General features: G+C 44.3%; 1 protein-coding gene across 2 annotated transcripts in view; it reads right to left on the minus strand.

Moving 5' to 3' along the window:
• Positions 1-12337, minus strand: part of LOC115320768 (proline-, glutamic acid- and leucine-rich protein 1) — a 34406-nt gene that overhangs the window by 18634 nt on the left and 3435 nt on the right. The window contains exons 2-7 of one of the 2 annotated variants that reach the window (XM_040500462.2): positions 11352-11416; positions 10249-10354; positions 8504-8662; positions 3860-3931; positions 2870-2929; positions 2618-2762 (exon numbers count right to left, since the gene is read on the minus strand). In XM_040500462.2, coding sequence (XP_040356396.2) covers positions 2618-2762; positions 2870-2929; positions 3860-3931; positions 8504-8662; positions 10249-10354; positions 11352-11416 — 607 coding nt within the window. The remainder of the gene's footprint in view (positions 1-2617; positions 2763-2869; positions 2930-3859; positions 3932-8503; positions 8663-10248; positions 10355-11351; positions 11417-12337) is intronic. The other variant, XM_029980926.4, reaches the window with a different exon arrangement.

Genomic DNA, 12337 nt, shown 5'->3' on the forward strand with positions numbered 1-12337 from the left:
TTTTTTTCACTCGCGTAATAAACGCACCCCCAACTCGGACGTCAAAATTTTGACCCCCTCTCCCCACGCGCGCCAAATGAAAGCAACTTTTCTATTCTGGTGCAGCGAGGTAGCGAATGCATGGGCAGCATGGGCGAACAAAACGCCTTGCAAAAGGCATTAAAAAAAATCGCTCAGATCCAACGGAAGCAAGAAAAAAAAAACATGGAGAGGAGCTTTTTTTTTTTTTTTTTTTGGACAACGCAGTCTGGACTTCGGGCTCGCGCGCCGCGGCGCGCAAGGAGGTAAGAAAGAGAAGCTGAGAAGCGCTCTAAGCGAACGAAACAGCTTGAGAAAAGCGGAAAAAAAAAAAAACACACGAACTAAGAAAAGACAAAAACAAAGAGGTTTTTTTTTTTTTTTTTTTTTTTTTCTTTTGCACTGGCGCAGTTTGGTTACCGGGGGTTTCGAGCCGCGCGCAAGGAGGTAAGAAAGAGGAGCGGAGAAGCCCTCTAAGCAAACGAAACAGCCCGCGAAAAACGGCAAAAAGAAAAAAAAAAGAAAAAAAAAACTGCGCTGTGCGAGGGCACAGCGCAGTTTGGTCACGGGAAGGGGGGGGGGGGGGGGGGTCGTGCGTCGCGCGCTGCGCGCAAGGAGATAAGAAAGATAAGCGGAGAGCCCTCGCCTAAGCAACGCCTAAGCAAACAAAACAGCTCGCGCAAAGCGGCAAAAAAAAACCCAAAAAACTAAGAAAAAGAAGGTTTTTTTTTTTTTTGCACAGCTTAGTTTGGTTATGGGGTCGGGCGCCGCGCGCGCAGAGATAAGAAGTTACTTAGATTTTTCAGGATAAAAGGTCCGTTCATTATGCGAGTAAATACAGACACAAAAAATTTTACTTCGCGTAATGAACGCACCCCCCAACTTTGCATCGATTTTGCGGAAAGAAAAGTGCGTTCATTCTGCGAGTAAATACGGTAATCAGTAACAAAGCCGCAACCAAGAAATCTCGAATCACAGCAACCAATCACAACATGCAATAAAGTATGAGTCTACTTAAGCTCAAAAAGGTAAATATAATATAGATACCATTAGCTTCTCCCACCAACAAAGAACCAGGAATTAGGCAAGAATTCAGTTTGTACCAGCAAAGAGGTACGCATGCAGGACACAACAGACGTCTCTCCTTGGCTGCACTTGCTGAACCGAAATCTGGATTCCCCAAAACACGCAGCAAAAGCGTGCAACGGGATGCTACAAACACCGAAACGTCACTCACACAGCGATATCTGGAACGGATGACCGGATGACCGTGGTTTTCAAAAAAAGAGGTGCATTCGGCAGGAATGTTGACGTCATGTTTCTCCGAGGAGAGGGAACGGCCTCGCGTCTTCTCTACCTCGCAGCCTTGAGGGAGCGAAGCGAGGAGAAAAGGAAACTTGGTATCTCGACGTCACGGGCCTCGTGGGCCTGGTTCAATCTCGACTTCTTTTTCCAAAAATATGGCCGTCCATTTGAGATATCGCCTTACTAGTAGTGCTGTAGGGATTGTAGAGTCCCGCCTACATCTCCAGCATTGTTTTTTTGAAATCCACATTTTGGTTCACCATCCCTTTAAAGGGGCCCTGCAATCATATTTAAGCGTCTACCTTTTATGCGGTTTCCACGTCTCTTGGGGTTCGGGCAAGCCAGCGGGCACGAAAAGAGTAGCTAAATATCAGTGCGCCTTATTTTAACCGGACGACACGGAAACCTCCTTCACCGACGAGGGCGGCCCGCGGTACCGAAAGCGCGCAAAATGTGACGTCTTTGGTCCTGGGCTTACTACTGGTCAGAGCCACTAAAAACTTCTTTTTGGTTGAAATACAAAATATAAGTGGCGCGAACCGTTTCAATTCTTTATAAAAGTAGTTCTTGTTCACTATTATAGATGAAAAAAAGAAAGAAATGCAGTTTATAAAGTACGGAAACAAGAAATGACCCGTCAACATACCCGCCGCCAAGCGGTGGAAAATGCGGCGCATACTAGAAAGGAGTAGTGGGATAAGGCGCCGACACGGAAAAATCCCGTATGTACGCGGTGGCGCTGCAGTCGTATGGACAGGAGGATCCGACCGGCTCCGAGTGTTCCGAAGGCCTTCGGCGAGAGGCTTTGTCTTGCGGTTTGGCCGTTTCGCGGTATGGCAGCGCGAAGTGGCTCCCATTCTGAACTGATCTTTACACCGTGTTTGCTGCCGTTTGTGGCCAATGAAATGTCATGCCGAATTAGTGTTTAATCACGCAGCAAACGCAATGAAAGCCGCTTTGGCTGCCCGCTGCATACGGCCTATCCAGAATGTGCTTTAGTGGCGCCCTCTGGCGCCGTCGACACGGAGTGCGGCGGCCGTGAGCGCTCGATGAGCTCACTACTCCTCCTCTAGTTCACGGCCACTCAAGCCAGGACCTACGACGTCATGAAGGAGGTTATTTTTTGCTTGTTTTTGTAATTCTAAATTGCCTATAACTTTTAAAATAAAGTGAATTTCGCGAAAAGAAAAGTTTCACTAAGTTACTACGTTCAGTGCGCTCAGATTCGGTGCAAATTAAAGCACAGTAAAAAGTCCTTGCAGGGCCCTTTTAAGAAGCTGAGCGGAAGCCTCACCCTGGTGCAAGTCTTCGAAGAGCTTGTCCAGTGAAACGTGGGCTGTGACGAGCAGACGCTGCACCTGCTTCAGCCAGGCCTCTGCCGCCTTAGGGCCCCCACGACGGCAGGCTGGCAGCAGTGAGACACACTCACACACCAGCTCCTGCACGCCCACGCAAACCGCAAGAAAGCACCTATGTCATGCTCACACTGACGGTGTCTCACAATGTACACCCATCTCTGGCACGTACCCCTCTGCCATGCTCGTACCTGAATGGTCTGCGAGTTCCAGCTGACCAAGAGCCTCAGGAGGAACTTCTCCAAGGCATCCTAAATGCAGAAGTCAGAGGGCTCATCAGTACACCTCATGCAAGCAAAACACAAAACAAAAACTTCACAAAAAAACCTCTAAAACAAAACTAGAATTTGGCTTTTCAGAAACCTTTATGAGGCAACATCCCTCAAAAAGGCTTCTGCTGAGAATGAGACTAGCACAGTACTCTTTTCTAACGTGTCCTCAAAGGCTGTACGCCACGTGTGTCTGGTCTGCAACGTGGATTAAGACAAATACTCCTATATCAGTGTGTCCTTGGGAAGAATTTACGCACGAAAGAATACAGATAGGATGGAGCACAGAACATATTTTTCAAAAAAAGATGTCGTGTTCTGTGCTTTGCTCTATTTGTTTTTCCTTTCGTGTGTAAATTGAACCTTACCAACATGCTCGGTTTTTAACCCCTTAAGTGCCACATCTTTTTCCTAAAAGTAGCCTAAAAGTGCCATATATTTTTTTTTATTTTGAATTTTTATTTTTATAGTATTCCACATATAATTTGAAAAGTTTATTACGAAAAAATCAGCGGAGGTGAAAAAAATGTTTGCCAACTAATACGAGTGCTGCCCATCTATGATCAGCGCCGCAAAACTACACGGACGAGCCTTGCTCGTTCGTGGAATCGAGAGTTAACGAAAAAACTGCTAGACGAGCTGAGCTCGTCCATGGCATTTTTAGCCCAAAAATGGCCGACGAGCTCAGCTCGTCAAAGGCACTTAAGGGGTTAATAAACCATAGATAGCTTTTCTTCAGGAACACACAGATCACTAGGCACCCTGTCAATGAAGCGACATGAGACATTTCCTTAACGAACACAGTTTGGCGTAAATCAAATTGCCTTAGCAAGCATCCACAGGTCCTCGAGGATGCTGCAGTGCCCTTTTTGTCATCACGATAGAAACTTTCTCTAAAGACAAAAGCCCTACCTGTATTGAGCCCAGCAGCCTTCCGTAGTCCTTCATGCAAATAAGCAGGCACCTCAGAGCACCTTCCTCAGGCTGAAAGCAATATTCGTAAAAGAAACATTGTGGTCAATAAGCAAATTTGGTGCAGCATTCAGTCATGCACCAGCCAAAAGTTTCGGTCACCTTTAGGACACTTTCACTAGAAGGGACACTCATTTTGTCAAAGCAACTAAAAGAAGTTGTTCCGTTAATGTTACTCCGTTACATCCACAGACATCCCTGCTCCGTTAAAAGCTCTAAAAGTTTCCATTCTCTTCAAGTATTAGGACTTGGCATACATGATAATCGTTTACATCAAAAATTACCAAATTTTGACAAAAACTACCTGCAGCTGGGAATAGTGTGAAATAATGACACAAAACTATAGATAAATTGGCCATTGATACTATCAACACCTGTTTCAAAACTATTCGCAACTCCAACGCCCAATAGATTGCGGGGCAGTAGTTCCAAGATGGCGGAAGAGGCGAGGATAGATTTTCTATGCGCCTGCTCGCTCATGCTAGTCAGTGTGTTAAATTAATTTATGCGGGTTCAAATGCTAAACGGGTAGGGCAGGAGCGTATCACAGATGACGGAGATGCTGATGTGCACTAGGAAAACGAGCATGGTTTTTTAGAAGTTACGGAAAGATCACAGAACTTTATGGAGGGCGAACGTGTGTTACGTCTTGTGTGCAGTAAAATAGTTTTGTAGGTGGTGAAAATATTGCAGTGTTTGCGATGTACCTGGCCACCAGTGCTCTAAAACCTAGACTGCACAGGGTGACCGTCAAGCTTCTGTAGAACAGTGTTCACAGTAGAGCGCTGCATGGGCCCGGGCCAGCACGAAAACCCGAGCCGCGGGCCGGGCTCGGGCCGGGTAGCACGCATTTTCTCGGGCCCGGGCCGGGCTTGAACAAAATATTTTCTGGGCCGTGTCGGCCCGGGCCGGCCCGGGCCGTGGCTGAGCAGTCGTGTGCCACAAATTTTAAATTGTTGATAACAAAAAAGGTGCTCATTTTTCTTTTCGGTTCAATGAAAACAAACAAGCGAAATGCAAAATTACTAGGCTGCTGTTAAAAAAAAAAAGACGTCTTGCACTTGGAAAGCTTTCACGTGGATAAACGGAAACGTATAGATTCCTCCACCATAGTGAGAAAGTACGGTCAAAAAACCGAGGGCACTGCAGTCGCAGGGTACAACATGAGTGTATTTTTCCTCTGCGTTTCAAACTGAACACAAGAAAAACAATGTGACCTTGATTTTGCTTTCGTGCAGGGAGCCTTACTATGCCGCCAAAGATAAGCTAACTAGATATTTTTATGCTTATACAGCTTTTTGAATATGCACTAGCGTGATTCTGATTATTTCTTCACAAAAACATGTAGAGAGGAAAGTTTTCTGGAACGAATCAAACAATGAAAAGCCCGATATCTCTTCAAGAAATGCATAAATAAAGGATACGGCACTTTTTTTTCTTTAAATCACTTATACACTGCATATTTCGCCAATATTCTCGAAAATGCACCAAGTCGGGATATTTATTGTGACAAAAAATCTCGATCCAAGTCCGAAAGAAATGTAAATCAAATATGCTCGCTTTATGCTTAGACAGTCTCAGGGTTGGGCAGAAATACTCAAAAATGTATTTGGAAATACAAATACTGGGATACATTAAAATAGTAGCCAAAATACTGATACTAAAATACATCTGTAAAAATGTATCGCGATACGTATTGGAAATACATTTAAAATAGAGGTAAAAAGTATTTGGAAATACAAATACAGGAATACATTCTAGGGAGGGCAGAAATATAAATACAGAAATACTGATACTGGAATACATTTTTCACAATTGTTAGAAACGCCAACTGAGATGAAGCTTGAAGTTTAAAGTGCACGTTTTTTATCCCAAAATTACTTTCCCGTAGGCTTTGCCTACGGGAAAGTTTGCCTTGAAGGTAGTGGCACTTTGCCTTGAAGGTAGTGGTTTCGGACGACGAGGAGCCTTCAATGGGCTAAAAAAACGTTCCATGAAGGACTGACCGCGGTCCCTTCCCTGACATCCTGTCTGTCTGACGAGGGATACGAAAAGACTTCGACCTCAAATTAATTCTCTGTGAACCTAAATTTCATCAAAACGTCACCACGCCCCTATCCAATAAGGACGTCCCTGCCAACATTGATGACATGACGTCAGGGTAGAATAAACTGGTATTCTTTATCTGTAGATGTGGCCTTGAACATTAAACTTTACCACGCTGCTGTATGAAAGTACAATACGTACTTTCGTTGTAGGTTACCTCGTCGAAGATCGTGCAGGCAATGTCATTTAGAATTTTCGAGACTAGTGGACCAGTTGAAGCATCTTGGAACACGTGTCTCATCTTCTGTTACAGTTGAAAAAAAGATACTATGGCATCCCTGTTGTGAAGGTCCTTCCTGCCGACCCTCTGCGACCGACGCATGGAAAAGTAAAAACAAATAAAAAAAATATGCGTTCAGACTTGTTTTTTGTTTTTTTCAGCTTGGGGGGGGGAAGGAGTATTTGTCAAGAAATGTAACGAAATACATTTCATCCTGATTGTATCGCGATACAAAGAAACATTCCAAAATGTATTTCGATACAGGAATACAGATACTGGTGAAAAAAATGTATCGCGATACAGAAATACAGATACGAAATGTATTTCTAAAATACTATCGCGATACATTTGTATCGCGATACTGCCCAACCGTGGACAGTCTTTAGGTTAAAGCCTGCAAACTTTTTTGGGCTCATGAATATAAACTGTCGGGCTCGGGCCGGACTTAAGCTTATATTTAAAACATTTTTGTCGGGCTCAAGCCGGGCTCGAACTTCTGTCTAAAAATTCTGCCGGGCCCGGGCCGGGCTATGTCTCTTCCGGGCCGGGTCGGGTCGGGCCTAGAAATTAAATATTCTGTCGGGCTCGGGCGGGGCCCGGGCCGTGCCTCTGCCGGGCCGGGTCGGGCCGGGCCTAGAAAATCCGGCCCGTGCAGGGCTCTAGTTCACAATATTTCTGTGTCAGAGGCTCGCAGCTCATTACATACCGCCATGGTTTTAGTGCACTGCAACCAGGGACGGCACCAGACTTCTCATAGTGGGGGGGCAGTGAGGAGGCGCACAACATTTTTGGGGAGGCATGGGCTTTCGATTCACAAATATTCAGGGACAATGACTTGGTAGAGAACTAGTCACTCCCGGCAAAATCGACTGCGAGCACCAAGTCGCTTGGAGAGTTTCTAATAGATATCAGCTCAGTTTATTTCATTATTTTACAACCTATCTACAACTCTGGTTAATGTAGCATTTCATATGCAAAATATTCAGGCATGTTTACATTCCGCAATACTAAATAAATATGTTCAAGCTCGTAGTGACTCATCATCTACTCTTTACGCAGTCCCCTGCACCACGGAAAACCGGAGCACGTCAGCGATCACGGAGATGTAGTGACGATTCTCCCTTCTTTGTTGAATACGCCTGGCTGCGGTACACGGCGACTGATTTATCCGCGCCACTTTTCTTCATTTGCTTGAAGGAAGCCGATGATGCTTGGGAGATCTTGCCTGACGCGCTGTTAGAGTGGCATCGTAGTCCGCCTTCCTTTTGAAAAGCTTTCTTCCAGTTTCGATAGCCTTGTGTCAAAACACAACACCTCCACTGTTCTGTCCATTACTAGTGGACAACATCTGACAGGAGAAACAAAAAGCAGAATTCGAAGTCACACTGTACTCTGACCACGGAAAGCAGGTGCATCAGTCTGACTTGGAAATCCTTGAATTACCGCCATAGTTGGTCACAGGAAGAGACCAGCACAGGCTGTACTAGCAAAGGCTGTTCAGGCTACCTTCTGTCTTCAGTTTAGGTCAGGTTTCGTGTTCTTCGTTCCGAAAGTTGACAATCGGTCCGCTGTCATCGCTATCATGCATGAAGACCAGGAGTGCCCCCAGGAATTGAAATTAGAGAAAAAGAGGGGTCTAAATTTTTTTTTTTTTGGAGGGGGGGGGGGGGGGGGGGCACATTAAAGATAGAGTTGTTGCGAATTAAGGGGAGAGGGTACATTAAAAAAAAAAAAGGGGGGGGGGGTGTAGGGAAATTACTGATGAAGACAAATTCATGTTCCTCAGCGCTTGCATATGCGCTGGGGTGGATATTTGTAACCACCCTTTGCTTAATTCTCAAACATTTCAAGAGTGAGTCAAATGACGTGATGTGTTCAGAGAGCGGCAACTGTGCTACTTATTCGACAACATGACAATGACGATCGATTGAAACTGTGCCGATCATGCATCATACGGTGATCTGCTATTGAAATAATGTTGATTTAGCATCGATATGTTGTTGATAAATAAATGAATTTAAGGTCATGATGCGTTTTCCAGATAAATTTAGCGGGGAAACTGAATTGGTGCATTGGTCACATGACTTCAATTTTTCTGCTAAATTGAGAGGGGTAAAATAAATCGGTGCAAAGCTCACGTGACAAATCTAAATTTAGCACGCAACCTGAATTTGTCTGTGGTCCCGTGACGCCAGATCGTGTGACATCAATCGAGAGGCAGAGTAAGATGGCGGTCCTCGCCAGGGAAGCCTACACACCTCCCTGTCCTGTGCAGAGACCTCCACGCAGATCTTCTCCATGAGGGCAGGGATCAGGTTGGCTGCCTCCTTGGCCTGGTCTGGCTGGTCCGCCAGCAGACGAAGCAGACGCTCGAGCACGCGCCAGGCTGCTGCGCGCTGGCCATGCCGCTTGCCCTGCTTAGTGTTACGAAACAGCAGGAACATGCCTTTGAAACGCACCTAGACACGCTGTGCATCTACCGATATAATACCTAAAACGCAAGTGAGCTGGTGACCGTTCCCTTTACAAAAAAAAAAAAAAAAAACGAGATTAATTTAAAACAAAGGGGGAGAATTGTGCATGTGTCTGTGTTTGTTTCCCTTTTTTCGTTTTCCTCATCTTGAGGTTTTCGTAAAGATATTCATGCATCTATTAATGTTTCCAGACAACCTATCCATGGTGCCAGGATGCTCTGAACTATCATGTTAGAACAAGCAAAAAGCAAGGTGTCTAGCAAATTCTTATTTTGAAATTCCCTGAGTTTTCCAGGCTTTTTCCTGACAATTACAAGTGAAATTCCCTGAGCACTGTAGAGGCGGTTAAATATATAGGACCTTCAAAACACAAAGCATTGAGCACGGTGACGATAATTTTGCAGGGGCTTAATCCACCTTGCATATTCTGAAATATTCGGGTACATCCAGCCCGGATTAAACAAGCACTTTCTTGTCGCCGGCATCACCAGTGAAGAGGCCACTTCCGGAAGCACGATGAATACACGACGCTCAACCACCCATGTCAATAACCGAATGGCAGCATGGCCGCCAGATGCAGACTTTCGGATACTTTCGGTTAAGGCTTGGATTGGATTGGGGTCTGCGTTTTTTTTATTTGTAACTAAAAGTAGTAGCTCTAACTGAATCTAGCCTTGTGTCGTGCCTTCAATTCAATCCAAGGCTTGGACTGGATTTGTCGGCTGTTCCCTTTGCATCGGGTAGCGCACACTACATCGGGGAAGCAAAGCCCACGCTCCGCTCTAAGCAGAATTCATTGTCTATTTTTCTGCCCCTAAGTCCTCACGTCTTGCATCAGGGCATTTGATGGCATTTCCAACTTGTTTTCCCTGACTGGGCTCGCTTTTTGACAATATCCCTGACCATTCCCCGATTTTTCCCGGTAATTAAAATTTCCCTGACAATTCCCGGTTTTCCTGGTCGCTAGACACGCTGAAAAAGTCTGCAATCCCAGATCTTAAAAGCAGTCAATGCTACCTCTCTTTCTTACGCAACGATTCATGGAACGTGAGGATCACATCTGGACTATTCATAAGCACTTCTGTGACCATGGCCAAATGTCAAGCAAAGTGCCTTTGGACACACTGTCCAAAGGCACTTGAAAGACACGAGAACGGGCCCAATGTGAACAACAAGCAACATTAGTGGCTAAAACAGTTGCAAGGTTGTAACATGAAACCCTTTCATTTTTTTTGCAATTTCTTTCATGCATGCCTTTTATGGCGGTCTTTCGAGGCTGCCGAGTGCATTTATCGAAAAATTCCACAAAGTTACAACCCAAAGGATCAAAAGATAACTTGGGCAAAATAAAGGGGTGAATGTTCACTCAAGCACATTACATTTTTTACGTCCCAAATATTGACAGAATGAGTCAACAGGACTGGGTATCTAAAAATCTGAAAGCAGGTATGCATAGTCGGTCTGTTACGATCGAAGCAAGCAAACCGTTCAACAAGTGTCGCACAAAGCGGACAAGGAATCACCCTCACCGCGAGCAGGTGTATCACTGAACGTGTCCAAAACACGCCATCTGTTTCTGCCACATGGGTGGGAAAGGAACTCAGGTAGCAGTCCAGCAGGAGAAGGCCATCGTAGCTGAAACAGTGCCCGTGTGTCAGAGCCAAAAAATTGCAAAACATGTACGCCCTCTAATGATCACTTTCAATCACTAAAAAAAAAAACTGAATTTCAAGATTCTCAATTTCCTTTGCCATTTTAATTAACGAGCATACTGTTTCCAAAATACTTAAATAAACTATAAGGTCAAAAATTTATTATTCCCATTTAAAAAGTATATCGCTGGAGCGAGCGTCACAAGAAAGAAGTCGTAAGGAGTTGGCAGGCATGACTCGTGACAATTTATTTATTTTTTAAATAAAATAATGTCACCAAGAGAAAGCTTCTGCCAGTTTATAACCACTTTGTTCAGTCACAAATTAAATTCACTTCGTGTAAAGTCTCGCATTTCTTTTTGTTTCGGCTTCAAACAAGGACAGCGAGTGTGTTAATATGCCTAAAGAAAACAGAGCTGGCAGTCTAAAATTTTTTCTGGACACTTTGGTTACTGCATTGCCAAAATTCAATACCACTTTTGCATTCCTGCCTATGTATACTGTTAGAGTGAGCATGCTAACTGTTTACACTTAAATTCCTGTGATTAACCGACCGTGCAAACGAATTATGTCACCAAGCCTCGTTTATGTGTGCTTATGTGGTGAGTGCACGTCCAATTTATTTTTTGCACTCCTCGACGGCAATGAGGCAGAGCTTGGAATGAATGCACCCAATCAGCATGTGCAAAAGCGGTACTCTTAGAGCTGCTGCTGAGATTCTGTCACTGACGACGTGTGATTTCTCTGTTGAAACAAGTCAGAAGTGGGAAAGCAGTGCATTGCATAATAGGAAATATTTGATTTTGCAATAATGTGTATTTCTGCAAAATTTTTCAATTCCCATTTCAGGTATGCATGCTACCCATTGTTTCCCACAGGCATTGTGGATATCCCTTTCTTCAGACCCGGAGGAGATGTACTGCTCTTCAAGGTAAAGGCATGATCCCAGCCAGCCAACAAAACCGGTCAATGGACTATACCTGGTTTTGTGAGACTGCAGGAGAGTTTTGACTTTGGCTGCAACAAACTTTGGAGTGATGTCAGCCTGCAAAGAAGGATATGCCATTTCAGTGTTTAGTCAGTACCAATCACTTTTTTTGAGGCGCTTATTCTAAAATCCCAGAAAGCTACGAAGATTTACAATATGGCTTGCAACAACTCTCACATCTCATCCTGGACAAACTCAACAGACACCCTTTCACAGCCGAAACGGCACAAGTTAAGAAAATCACTCAACAATTATCCTGAGCTCCCCATGATCTGCAGTTATAATCTCATCTGAACTGAGTGCCTAAAAACAAGAACAAGAGGAAGAAGAGACAACACGTTGGCATACTAGCAACTGAAAGTTTAATTTGGAAAACATAGACTGATACAGCACGTCAATTACACTTGCCCCTACTCTTTCTGCAAAAATACAAATTCCTGACCAAGAATACATATTTCTTACCAAGAATACATATTCCTCATTAAAAATACATTCACAAATTTCTTATCAACCTTTTCAATGATAGCTCGCTGACACACTTGCTTGTGCCTCTTGTTTTTTGTTTCAAAGGCCTCCTCCTGTATCTCATCTTATTAACGAAAAAAGTGGAGTGCAATCACATCTATTACAATGCACAGCCAAGTGGCCCAAGGGTGACTGTTTAGTGGCAGCAGCAGCATTATCTCAATTCATTAGTGTACACTAAACATTCAGTATGAGTTCAAAGATCTTGCTGACTCTAATGAATGGTGCGCTTTTGTTGTGTTCTTTTTCCTGCTGAATATTGCATGTAACCAGGGGCTAGGATCCTGTCGCAAGACCACTCGTCTTCTTGTGCCCCTGCACAAAATTACAAAATTAAAACTAAACTGGAGGACGTCAAGAGGGAGGGGAAGGGGGCGATCTTGGTGTCTCTGGACATCAAGGGAGCCTTCAACGCACTCTAGGCCCCAATAGTAATTAACAAACTAAGAGAAA

The sequence above is a fragment of the Ixodes scapularis genome, unplaced genomic scaffold, assembly GCF_016920785.2.
Source record: "Ixodes scapularis isolate PalLabHiFi unplaced genomic scaffold, ASM1692078v2 PGA_scaffold5__190_contigs__length_132052651, whole genome shotgun sequence".
NCBI lineage: Eukaryota > Metazoa > Arthropoda > Arachnida > Ixodida > Ixodidae > Ixodes > Ixodes scapularis.